The sequence below is a fragment of the Drosophila innubila genome, assembly GCF_004354385.1.
Source record: "Drosophila innubila isolate TH190305 chromosome 3R unlocalized genomic scaffold, UK_Dinn_1.0 2_E_3R, whole genome shotgun sequence".
NCBI classification, from domain to species: domain Eukaryota; kingdom Metazoa; phylum Arthropoda; class Insecta; order Diptera; family Drosophilidae; genus Drosophila; species Drosophila innubila.
Genome location: NW_022995380.1, coordinates 6,763,537 through 6,776,340, shown reverse-complemented (window position 1 = coordinate 6,776,340; position 12,804 = coordinate 6,763,537). Strand labels below are relative to the sequence as shown.

The 12,804-nt window shown below is 34.2% G+C and overlaps 4 protein-coding genes across 8 annotated transcripts; all 4 read left to right on the top strand.

Moving 5' to 3' along the window:
- The first annotated feature begins 1,573 nt into the window (after nucleotides 1–1,573).
- Nucleotides 1,574–3,354, top strand: LOC117789849. Its single transcript, XM_034628998.1, has 4 exons — nucleotides 1,574–1,723; nucleotides 1,828–2,050; nucleotides 2,104–2,952; nucleotides 3,016–3,354. The coding sequence occupies exons 2-4, from the start codon at nucleotides 1,831–1,833 to the stop codon at nucleotides 3,201–3,203; spliced, it is 1,257 nt and encodes a 418-aa protein (XP_034484889.1). The 5' UTR covers nucleotides 1,574–1,723; nucleotides 1,828–1,830; the 3' UTR covers nucleotides 3,204–3,354.
- A 1,080-nt stretch (nucleotides 3,355–4,434) lies between these two features.
- Nucleotides 4,435–6,124, top strand: LOC117789848. Its single transcript, XM_034628997.1, has 3 exons — nucleotides 4,435–4,848; nucleotides 4,914–5,762; nucleotides 5,825–6,124. Exons 1-3 carry the CDS (start codon nucleotides 4,629–4,631, stop codon nucleotides 6,010–6,012), a joined length of 1,257 nt encoding a protein of 418 aa, XP_034484888.1. The 5' UTR covers nucleotides 4,435–4,628; the 3' UTR covers nucleotides 6,013–6,124.
- A 1,600-nt stretch (nucleotides 6,125–7,724) lies between these two features.
- Nucleotides 7,725–9,587, top strand: LOC117789850. Of its 5 annotated transcripts, none has more exons than XM_034628999.1 (4): nucleotides 7,725–7,779; nucleotides 8,153–8,364; nucleotides 8,443–9,276; nucleotides 9,333–9,587. In XM_034628999.1, the coding sequence occupies exons 2-4, from the start codon at nucleotides 8,160–8,162 to the stop codon at nucleotides 9,518–9,520; spliced, it is 1,227 nt and encodes a 408-aa protein (XP_034484890.1). In that variant the 5' UTR covers nucleotides 7,725–7,779; nucleotides 8,153–8,159; the 3' UTR covers nucleotides 9,521–9,587. The 5 variants fall into 5 exon arrangements, with proteins under 5 accessions (XP_034484890.1, XP_034484894.1, XP_034484891.1 ...); XM_034629003.1 differs by having other exon boundaries at nucleotides 7,730–7,756; nucleotides 8,157–8,364; XM_034629000.1 differs by having other exon boundaries at nucleotides 7,755–7,808.
- A 957-nt stretch (nucleotides 9,588–10,544) lies between these two features.
- LOC117792306 lies at nucleotides 10,545–12,132 on the top strand. The gene is made up of 4 exons (XM_034632379.1): nucleotides 10,545–10,814; nucleotides 10,877–11,379; nucleotides 11,439–11,808; nucleotides 11,873–12,132. Exons 1-4 carry the CDS (start codon nucleotides 10,610–10,612, stop codon nucleotides 12,097–12,099), a joined length of 1,305 nt encoding a protein of 434 aa, XP_034488270.1. The 5' UTR covers nucleotides 10,545–10,609; the 3' UTR covers nucleotides 12,100–12,132.
- Nucleotides 12,133–12,804: the final 672 nt, after the last annotated feature.

Here is a 12,804-nt window from a genome sequence, read left to right as displayed (position 1 = left end):
TTTCTAATACTTTTATCACTTTCTAATGTTTTCGTTGTATGAAATAAGTTCTCTCTAGGTTATGTGCTTAATGAAAATACTTATTACGTTCGGGCATTGCGATGATGTAATAAAGCATTTCCGTGACCATTCCAATTGAAAAAATTAGTTAAAGTTCAGTCGAGCAGGTAAAGAACAAAATGCCCAATTTTCCCTGCTGTGAAAAGACTCATTTTCTCCATAAAGAAAATTTAAAAATGTTTATCTTGTAAATAAAACAGGAACGTTGCAATAGTTATTGCTGGCTTAAAATACGATTATCGATATTACAGAGATTTTAAATATTGTGCGCTGATCGCGGCAAATACTGAAAATGGTGGTAATTTCAAATTGGCGCCATGCAACCAAAAATTAAATACAGTAGTAAATTAGAACTAGTAATTTTAATTTCTTTGAGTTTCATTATGCAACATATGTATGTGTAATCGTATTGTTGTGCCCTGTCCTCACTAATGTACATTTATAGAAAAATCTGTGCTATCGTTAAGTATGTAACCTCCTGTCCTCATTGCCAAATACAATTATTCGTTTCTTTTACAAAAAATATTATATTATATAAATTTGTTGCCACTTATAACATTAAGAAATTTTCCAACAACAAAAAATTGTAAATTCTTCTCAATTAATTGATAACTGATTATAATTGCTTCGTAAGAACGGTGAAAAACGTAGTAGTACAAATGTATAAGAAGGTATCATGCCATTTAGCAGCTACTGATTACTGATCCATCAGAAGTCAAGAAGGGATTACTGATTAAAAAACCTGCCGAATAAACCCAATATTGAAAAAACGACCCTATGCTCTTTAGTGACAGAAACTGCAGTTGAAATAATTTCACTTGCAATTTATTTACTATTATACTTTTATTCTATTCTTACATACAAACACGTTAATATGACCGAATTTAAGAATCAATAAATTTGTGTGATGCCCGGGTTACAGAATATTTTATAGATAAATAAAATAGTGTGACTATATAATTCTTCTTGTTATCACGTGTAAAATACGCTAATTTCCATACATAATATTAGCAGAAGTATTATAAACTGCAATTTAAAGGGCTGACTTAATAGAATTGTCAAGTCTATTTAATCTGTCGGTATTCGTAGGTTTGTTTATCAAATTGTGTTTATAATGCATTATAATTTTCAGTTGAGGTCCGCCTTGTACTTTATTAGAGAATTATGACCTTAGCAATTTAAATGTTACGTTATACATATATATATACACAAGCACATTAATTAAATGTAATTATCAATAAATCGACAGACCACAAATAATTCCGTGCGCGCCCAATTGATAAACTGGGGCGACGATCACCCTTGCCCCATCCGAAACTTACCCACACACTCTTTAGAATAACTATATATGGAAAAAGCTTTTGTACACAATAGATACTATCAGTTAAGCTATTATGTGTATACAAATTTACATGAATATGTACATATTCACATGCACATGTATGTATACACATATGAAATATTCACATTCAGAGCCATAACTAGTTTTCTCTATACGCGAGTCGCAAATCTAAGTCTCGGTCCGTAGTATTCTCCATACATATACTTTGACTTCTGACGCGATCGCTCAGTGTTAGTTTCGCGTTTGAAAACGCCGTACACTGGTTGTTGAGCGCTTCAGTCGAAATTTTAATTATAAACTCCTAAAAAACAAATTATAGCCGTAAGTGAATACCTTTTAAAGGAGGAAGACTGATTTGTCTGTAATCAACAATACAAATCAAATTTATGAAATAATAATGGAAGCTGAACTGTTGTCTTCTATAGAAAATGCCACCCAATAACAGCAACGAATCAAGAAAACTCGAGAATCCCAACGAGTTTCTCGTCATTCCTAAGTGGATAAATGAAGACTATTTTCGTCCTATAATCGAAAAAGATGTGAAAGACTTTCGAAGCATCAAAAACTTTACGCCGATCGCTGCCACACAGCCAGGTGATAACTACACATCTGTCATGGTTCGTGTGATTGTTGATATAGAGCTCAAAGGTTGGTTTATCAACTTTCTCCCAAAAATTTCAAACTCATCAACTGCTTATTAGATTCCAGCGAACAACAAGTTTCATACATATTGAAGACAACGCTAGAAATGGACAAGGGGGGTGACCTTGTAGCTGGAATGAATTTGTTTCCCAAGGAAAAGCAGATGTACCAGGTGCACATACCCAACTTCGTCAGGCTCTACAAGGAGGCAGGCGTGGACATTGAACTAGCACCAAAATGTGTTCATATTGATGAAAGTCCTGAAGGCATAACCCTCGTGTTGGAAGATTTGAAACAGCAGAATTTTGAGAATGTTGATCGTCTCAAAGGATTCGATATGGAGCATATGCGTCGTGTAATTCGTAAAGTTGCAGAATTGCATGCCGCATCTGCCGTGACCTACGAGCAAAATGGACCCTATGACGAGATGTACTCTCGATCTTTGTATTCAGAGAGCAATCGTCACATGTTTGAGGGATTAGGTAAAATGAGACACCAGCAGTACATTAAGGCAATGCGCGAGTGGCCACTTCCGGATGTGGAGGAATATATTGCAAATCTTCCATCGCCAACAGAGTTTTTCGATAAAGGAATTAAGCTAAACAGTGTGGACGAAAACGAGTTTAACTGCTTAAATCATGGAGATCTATGGTGTAACAATATAATGTTCTCTGAAGATCGGACTCTGTTTGTCGACTTGCAAGTCGGAAGATGGGGATCTCCCGCCCAGGATCTTTGGTATATGATAACCACATCGCCTTCGCTGGACATTAAGGTCAAGGAATTCGATCATTTTATTCAAATCTATCATACACGCTTGGTAGAATGTCTGAAATTGCTGAAATATTCCAAGTCCATTCCCACTTTGAGAGAAATACACGTCATGATGATTAAATACGGCGATTGGGGTAAGTTAGTAACAATTTAAGTTCCGGAACTGGAAATAATACGAGAATAAATTCCGCTTTCAGGACCAATAACGATGTCAGGAGTGTTGGTAGCCGTATTGATGCCATCTGATAAGGATTCCAGTATAAATATGATGATGGCACCGGGACCAGAAGGTGACGCTTTTCGTTATAAGACTTTTATTAATCCCTACTACGTCAAGGCTATGGTTCAACTCTATCCTTTCTTTAAAAACAAGGGTATTATATAAGGACATCAAAATTGTATAATATAACACGTATATATTAAGTTTTCATTGTACATATGTGATATTATATAATCCGAATCAAATATAACCAAACGTCTTTTTAACTGCAAACAATTCGATAAAAATAAACTTTAACGATGACAGGCAAAATAGACCGATGAAATAATTTATGACTGTGGTTGTGGTTATGTGGTTTATTGACGCGGGCTTACACTTGTATGAATGTACATATGTACATATGTACCTATGTATATACTGACCTATGTAACTTCAAGTTCCGAAGTCCTATTGCTTATTTTATTGTTATAAACGTTTTGTGTTTATCTCAGCATCATTTATTATTTTTCATACTCAAAAACAATTTCTAATACGCAGTAAATAACCCGTTGACCACAAAAATGCGATCCCGTTGTAGAATGTGATTATTTTGAGGTTCAGCTTTTGCCTCTAAGTGGCAACAGCACTCCATAAACCTGTGCACTCGTGTGTTTGTGTGTCTATTTGGCGTAATTGCCAAAGTCTAACGTAAAGAGCACTGGGACCGGAAAGTGTCATGGCGTGCGAACAGTTATGGTCCCTGATTTTAATTCAAAAAAAATATGCTTAATTTTCTAAATGTTTTTAAATACCATGTAAAGATGTTATTCAACTAAGCCCCACAAATAAACACAAATCAGTCTTAGAGGTTTTAGTTATATTAATGTATCACTGCGGACGGCAGTTCGCGTTAGTGACGAAAGCATCACGAAGGGTGCGAAAGGCGACTAACTATATATACAGCTTAGTTGGAAAATTTGCTACGACTGTCCGATCAGATCGAGTTATATACCGATCGAAAGGTTTAGTCTTAACTTACAAAATAGCATACTAAAACTTTTTCTAACCAACTTGGGTCATGAAATACGGGGGTGTAAGTGGGAGGGGAAAAATTTTAATTATTGCAGCTAATGGGGCTGTTGGAGTCTTTTGGTAAAATTTTTTTTTATTATAATTAATGCCACATTAATGGAGTTTACAACATTCATTTCACTAAAGTTTATTATATAAAAGAATTCCTATGAAAGCAGCTCTTATACAGCGTTCCCCTTATCACTTGGCCTTATATGACGACATACGGACATACCTCTTTGAAATACTCATACTTTCAGGTACTATCAGTTGCTTTATATGCGAGCACATTTGCAATAGGTTCGTAGTATATCTTCAACAGCCACAGGTGCTTAGTAAATTTATAGTGATCGAAGAGACCAGTTGTTGATTCGTTTCGCTCGTGGTAATTAAAATTTTTTTAAAGATATCAGTTACTGGTTTTATTCGTAATTGCAATCGAGCTCGACATAAACATAAATCGTCTAAATTAATTTTCGTGTTGAATTAAGAAATATAAGATCAAGAATACAAATATAAGTTTTGTGTTTACTTCAGATAATGTCACCCAACAACAACGGTATTTCAAATAAGCCTGAAAATCCTAACGAGTTTCTCGCCATTCCAAAGTGGATAAATGAAGAATATTTTCGTCCTATTATTGAGAAAGATGTAATGGACTTTGTGAGCATTAAGAATTTTACACCCATCGCTGCAACTCATCCAGGTGATAACTACACATCTGTCATGGTTCGTGTGTTTGTGGATATAGAGACCAAAGGCAAGTCGGGGAACTTCCTGTTCATCGAAATACAAAAAATATTCAATTGATAAATGTTTTATTAGATGGCAGTGAGCAGAAGCTTTCCTACATTCTAAAGACGATGTTGGAATCAGATAAGGGAGGTGATCTTATAGCTGGAATGAATTTGTTTCCCAAGGAAAAGCAGATGTACCAGGTGCACATACCCAACTTTGTCAGGCTCTACAAGGAGGCAGGCGTGGACATTGAACTAGCACCCAAATGTGTTCATATTGATGAAAGTCCTGAAGGCATAACCCTCGTGTTGGAAGATTTGAAACGGCAGAATTTTGAGAATGTTGATCGTCTCAAAGGATTCGATATGGAGCATATGCGTCGTGTGATTCGTAAAGTTGCTGAATTGCATGCCGCATCTGCCGTGACCTACGAGCAAAATGGACCCTATGACGAGATGTACTATCAATCCATGCATACAGAAAGCAATCGCAAATTATTCGAGGGAATGGGTGAAATGAGACAAGAGCAGTACATTAAGGCAATGCGCGAATGGCAACTTCCGGATGTGGAGGAATATATTGCAAATCTTCCATCGCCAACAGAATTTTTCGATAAAGGAATTAATCTAAACAAAGTCGACGAAGACGAGTTTAATTGCTTAAATCATGGAGATCTATGGTGTAACAATATAATGTTCTCTAAAGATCGGACTCTGCTTGTCGATTTGCAAGTTGGAAAATGGGGAACACCCGCCCAAGATCTTTGGTATATGATAACAACATCGCCATCGCTGGACATTAAGGTCAAGGAATTCGATCATTTTATTCAAATCTATCATACACGCTTGGTAGAATGTCTGAAATTGCTGAAGTACTCCAAGCCTATTCCCACTTTGAGAGAACTGCACGTCATGATGATTAAATACGGCGATTGGGGTAAATTAGTACTACTTCACATTGAAAAATCAGTATGATTAAAATAATAAATTCCATTTAAGGTACAATAACGGCATCAGGTGTATTAGAAGTCGTACTGATGCCATCTGATAAAGATTCCAATATAAACATGATGCTGGCACCGGGACCTGAAGGTGACGCTTTTCGTTATAAGGTTATGACTAATCCATATTATGTCAAGGCTATGCTCCAATTATATCCTTTCCTTAGAAACAAAGGTCTTGTATAAAAGTATAGTATACGACTGTTACAATTTATTTTCGATTTCATTAACTTAACATTGTACATATTAATGTCATATTATATCATCTGAATCAAATATAACAAATTGTCTGTTTAAATAAACTTGTTTTAATTATAAATTCAAACAAATCGTTCAAAACAGGTATTAACGATGACTGGCATTTTAAGCCCACAGATAATAATAGTATATGCGGCCAATCGATACATACACCTCATGGGAAGACTATTAAAATTTTGTAGAAACATGTTTTAATTGGAAAAACCAATTAATTTGTTTAAGTGTATGAATTAAAATAAATTGGTTTTATGTGTTAATTACTAAATCCTTAACTTATACTACATACTATTTCATAGTTGTAGTTATCTTTGTAATATAAACAACGCTTATCACCTTGGAATTTATAAAAAAAATCGGCTGATTCTTTAAATAAATATAAAGTGACAACGCAACGATATGCTACAAATTTAATAAACGCAATTAAATTGCATCTAAGCATAATTTATTAAAACGTGATGTAAAAAAAAAAATATTTTAGCTATATCAGAATTAGGTGGTCTATTAACTAGGTAATTGTGACTTTCAGTTTTTAATGACTTGTGATTATTTATGACGTCAATGGTTTAGATTATTGCTTGACACATTTCGTTTTTATGTGTTAGTTCCCATATTCTCTTTCTAAAAGTATTGGCAGTGTATCAAATCTTTGGCGTACCGAAGATAATTTGTATATTTTGTTAGTTTACAAAAAAGTTGGCATATTACATATGCATTGGTGTTTTATTATTATATTTTATTCATAAATGTTATCTGCATCGATTAGGTAAAATAAAAATAATTGTTTGTGAATCAGAAAACTGCAAAGTTGTATATATTCAGCGCATTATATGAAAAACATTCGGCAAATTCGAGCACATACAGAAAGTGATTCCGCTTTTGTTCTATGTTCTATGATCGTACAAAGATTGACGTTATTTATTCTCATACAAACGTAATTAACCTGTTTACTATATAGCCAAACAAAACTTAAAAAAAAAAAAATAATAATAAGGATGACTTGCAAAATATGTTAGGCACGAGGTTTTGTTGAATATAATGCCTTGAATCACAATGATTATAAATTCTTATCGCTACGCATACTATCAATGGGTCTATGCTATTCGGGTTTCACTTGACGCATTTCATCACTGTTGGTACTATAATTTATTCCTAACACAAAACTTTATTTAGCTTTATTCCTTTCAAATTAGGTATAATTTGATATTTTGGGATCTGATAATTACTTTATCGTAGTAAATATAAATTATAATTATTATATTATAATTGTTTATCGCAAAATCAAGGTCGGACAAGCTACAAAGCGTAAATAAACTCTTGTGGATATGTGTCAAATCGTTTTTATTTTGTATCCAATATACAATAAAGTACTGCTGTTGATATAAGAAGATGAGAATCGGATGTGTGTGTATGTAATATTTTCAGCATTTTTTTTCTCAGAGAGATCAAATGTGAAAAAGCTTCACTCACACATATTTAAATGGAGCTTTAAATTTTAACGCTACAGTGTTAAGTTGTTAAAAACTCAAATGAGAGCTTTTATTGAACTAAAGCCAAAAATACTCACAGCAAATGTTATCATCGTTCTCTTCACAAACTGAGGAAAGCTTTCGTTCTCTTGGATATCGAACATTGAGAATTGGTCTACATTCAGTACTCAATGAACGCTTAGCACGTCAGTATCAGCTGTTCATAAAAGTTTTTATATAAATTAAGTTTACAATAGAGTGCGCAATATTTTATTTTCTTTTAAATTATTTGAATAAAACATAACCTACTTATAATACTTTCAAAAACTATCGATATATGTTTACGCACTCTGAAACTTTAAACCAGATGTACAACACTTTCGTTGTATTAATGAAAACTCTATAAGTTATTTGCTTAGTGGTATAACTACACTTCGCACTAAGCGGTGAGCTGTCACAGAAAACATCGGAAAACTTTTTCTGCTGTGTACCTCTGAATACAATGTGAAGGACTTTATTTTAACACGACAACATTTAATAAATCTGTAATTTATGTTGAACAATTGATCAATAGTACAAATATTTATTTCGTGTTTTTTTAGTTAGAAAATGTCTTCCAAATACAATAATGACTCAGCTAAATCTGAGAATTGCATACCCAAGTGGATAAATGAAGACTATTTTCATCCTATAGTCCAAAAAGATGTACAGGAGTTTGCAAGCATTAAGAAGTTTACATCCGTAGCAGCAACACAACCAGGTGATAACTTCGCCTCAGTTATGGTGAGGGTGATCTTGGACATAGAACTCAAAGGTAAATTAGATAGTCTCCTGAGGAGACTCTCCTCTTCAACTTAACCTAACTAACTTCAATTGGACAATTGTTTTTTAGATGGCAGTGAACAAAGCGTGTTCTACATTTTGAAGACGATGTTCGAGAAGAATAAAGGAAACAAAGGTTTGTTTCCCAAAGAAAAGCAGATGTACCAGGATCACATACCCAACTTCATTAGGCTCTATAAGGAGGCAGGCGTGGACATTGAACTAGCACCCAAATGTGTTCATATTGACGAAAGTCCGGATAGCATAACCCTTGTGCTAAAGGATCTGAAACACGAAAAATTCGAGAATGTTGATCGCTTGAAGGGATTTGATATGGAACATATGTGTCGTGTGCTACGTAAGGTTGCAGAGTTGCATGCCGCATCTGCGGTAACCTACGAGCAGAATGGACCCTATGACGAGATGTACTCTCAAACCCTGTATAAAGAAAGCAGTCGTCCCATATTCGAGGAAGTGTTTGCAGCAAGAAACGTTCAGTACTTAAAGGCAATGCGAGAATGGCAACTTCCGGATGTGGAGAAATTTATTGCGAAAGTTCGCTCTCCAAAAGAGTATTTCGATACCGGACTGGCACTGAACAATGTGGATGAAAACGAATTTAATTGCCTTAATCATGGTGATCTTTGGTGTAATAATATCATGTTCTCTGAAGATCGGACTCTGTTCGTTGATTTCCAACTTGGAAGGTGGGGATCTCCCGCCCAGGATCTTTGGTATATTATAACCACATCGCCATCGCTAGACATTAAGGTCAAGGAATTCGATCATTTTATTCAAATCTATCATACACGCTTGGTAGAATGTTTAAAATTGCTTAAGTATTCCAAGGTCATTCCCACACTGAGGGAATTGCACGTTTTGATGATCAAATACGGCGATTGGGGTAAGTTAATCGTTTATTGACATTTTTCAGCTTAAGTATAAACATAATTTTTTCAGGTCTAATGACGGCGACTGGTGTTTTAAGTGTCGTACTTATGCCCCCTGATACGGATGTCAATTTAGATATGGTATGGGCACTGAGCTTAGAAGGCGACGCTGTTCGGTATAAGATGTTCGTTAATCCCTACTACATCAAAACTATGGTCCAACTGTTACCTTTCTTTTATAACAAAGGTCTTCTATGAATGCGTGAAAACTAAAAACGAGATTTAAACTGTCAAACTGAATAAACAAGTTTTCTATATCCTCCAATTGTTTTCTGTACCACATTTTGAGAGGTAAATTTCCGAAATTCAATAACCTCATTATTAAGAACACTGTAAGCAGTAAATATAATATTAGATACTGTAATTTATCTTCCAGCGTAATGCAAAAACTTTAACAAATTTCTAGATCTTTGACTTTTTAGACTTAGTATTTAAAAAGTAACAAGTGATCTATTAAATTTACAAAAAAAAAGTATGTGACAGACAGAACGACTCGTGTCAGAGCCCAGAAATAAATATTTATATTCTTTATCAGCATCAACAGCTGAAAACACTATCTACATGTTTTGTTTTTAAGCTTTACAGTTTTAGATAGAATTTGTAAGTTATTCAAATTTTAAATTTTATTTTTATTTAAAATCTTGTTTTTTAAATGTCATTCTCTAGTTAATACTTAACATTAATACTTAAATTAACAGAATTAGAATCTCTTCGAATTTATATGTGTTATCTTATCAGAGATTTAACACATTAAGAGTGCACAGTAACCGTCAGTATTCTATAAGATATACACAGCGATATTACTGCAACTCATACAGATCGCACACTAAGACTATCTTGCGTCTTAAATAAAACAATAAAACTTTATATTACGTTATTATAGTTACAACACCAAAAGGGTTTACTGTTTAATATGTTTGACGAGAAAATAGGTAAAGCTTTTACAAACACATGCCTGTTCTTAATTTTAATAGCTATGAAATACGTATACTTTAATCTATTTTACTAAAAGTATACGAGATAAAAAAAAATTAGAGGAAAATCGCATATTTTAAATATGACTGACTAAATTCCGCACAAGACATAAAAACTATAATATAAAAACTAATAAGACATATTCGTAAATGACTACATGTGTATATATACTGGTAGGTAACACACTTGAATGGGCTGATAAAAAATAGGCTAATCAGTTGAACAACGTTTTTTAGTCGCACAAATTGGAATTCAGTGCCAAGGTAGACGCTCTGTAGATCAGTCGTTTTCCGGAGCAGAAGTAATATTAGAATGTCCGACTCAATTGAGATTGTGAACCCAAATGAACATCTAATTATTCCCGATTGGATAACAGAAAAGTATTTCAAATCAGTGCTCGACAAGGATGAACCGAATCATGTTAAAGTGCTCAAGTTTACTCCTGTCGCGGCGATTCCACCCGGCGAGAACTTTACATCTGTAATGCTACGGATACATATCGATTTGGAAATGAAAGGTACGGAATTATATTCCCGATAACTGATTTCGATTCTGACTAAAGACTGTCTGTATCATTAGATGGTAGTTCAAAGTCAAAGACCTACATATTCAAGACAGTGCTACCCAATGATAGAGGTGGCGAAGAGATCGATTTGTATGGATTATTCCCAAAGGAAATGATAATGTACAATACTTATCTCCCGGCCTTTGAGGCCCTCTATAAGGAAGCCGGTGAGGAGGTGCAACTCGCACCCAAGTGTCTGCATACAGAGGAGCGTGAGGGTAAGATTCACTTCATCTTCGAAGATCTGGCGGTGAAAAAGTTTCAAAATGTGGATCGCATAAAGGGCTTAGACATGGACCACATGAAATGTGCCCTACAGAAGCTGGCCGAGTTCCATGCAGCCGGCTCTGTTTATCAAGAGCAACACGGACCTTACCCTTCTGAATTCGATGAGGGATTTGTGACACTGAAAGCGGATAAGTTTCTTAAAGATATCTTTAGGATTAAAGAGGAATCTTTCAAAAAATCAATGGCAACATGGGGCATGAGGAATGCCGAGAAGTATATCAACAATTTCGTAAGTTAAATGTTTGATAATAAACAAAAAATTCTATTAATAATCTATGCTTTATTTAGCCAACTGAAGATCAGTATTGGAACCAGTGCGTCAACTCCTTAGATGTTGATCCTAAGGACTTTAATACCTTAACCCATGGAGATTTTTGGTCAAGCAACTTAATGTGCAACTATCTGCCCAATGGAAAAGTAGATCAACTAATATTGGTCGACTTTCAGATCTGTAAGTGGGGAAGTCCCGCCATAGATCTGTTATTTTTTATCACGCTATCGGCTGCTCATGATATACGCCTGAAGGACTTCGATTACTTCATTTGCATTTATTGGGAGCGTTTAATAGAGTGCTTGAAACTTTTAAATTACAAAAAGCCCGTGCCCCAATTAAGGGATCTGCAGACTTCCCTATATAAGAAGAACAACTCTTTCTACGGTATGGTTAATTAACGGTATTATTAACAAAATATTATTTAACTCTTGTCATTGCATATATTTAGCTTTCTTTGCGCTGATGAATCATCTGCCTGTCATTTTGTTCCCAAGCGATAAGGATAGCAATCTTCACTCATTAATGGCGGACACCAAAGAGGCTGAAAACTTACGACTTCGCATTACGTCAAATCCCAATTATGGAAAAGTCATGAAAGATTTATATCCATTTTTCTATAATCGCGGATTGTTGAATTTCGAAGACTATAATGAAATTAAAAATATTAATTCATGATAACCGATAAATCTATATATAATTCTATACATTTTATATAAAATAATTGTATATAAAATAAATTCCAATAAAAATAACTTTAATAACTAATTTACAGGTCTTATCAAAATCGAATAAAACAGAGTACCAACTATTCTTAGAGCATGTAAACATCATCATCATGATTATATTGAATCCAGTTTTAACTTGTTTTTACCAGGAAATAGAAATGGCAAGTAAAATTAAAGAAAAATGCGCCTTTAATATGTATGTAATATAATTAGCAAATTAATATAGTGATTTTTATTAGCTTTGTAACATTTAAAGTGACCAAAAGGCAGATGGTTGAAATGCAAATGTACATATATAATTTATGAGATCGTTACCGCCAGACTAAATATATTGCTACATAACTAGAATTCCCCTGGGAAGTTAATAATAGAGAACAGCTTTTAGGGAATTCATAAATAGGTATATGCATCAAAAAACAGTGTTTAATAAAAACACGAAATTCAGCTTTTACCATTTTTCAAAAAAATTAAAATGATACACCACAATAAAAATTCTAACTCGATAACGAAAAGTCCGATTGCGTTCAAATTTTGACAGCAGTCTGTCAAAAGAAATTTATTTCATAATTTTTGTGGCATTCCCTATGTGTCAATCCGGGGACTTTTTGAACGATGTAGTATGTACATACATTGAATTATCGTGCTCATCAATAGT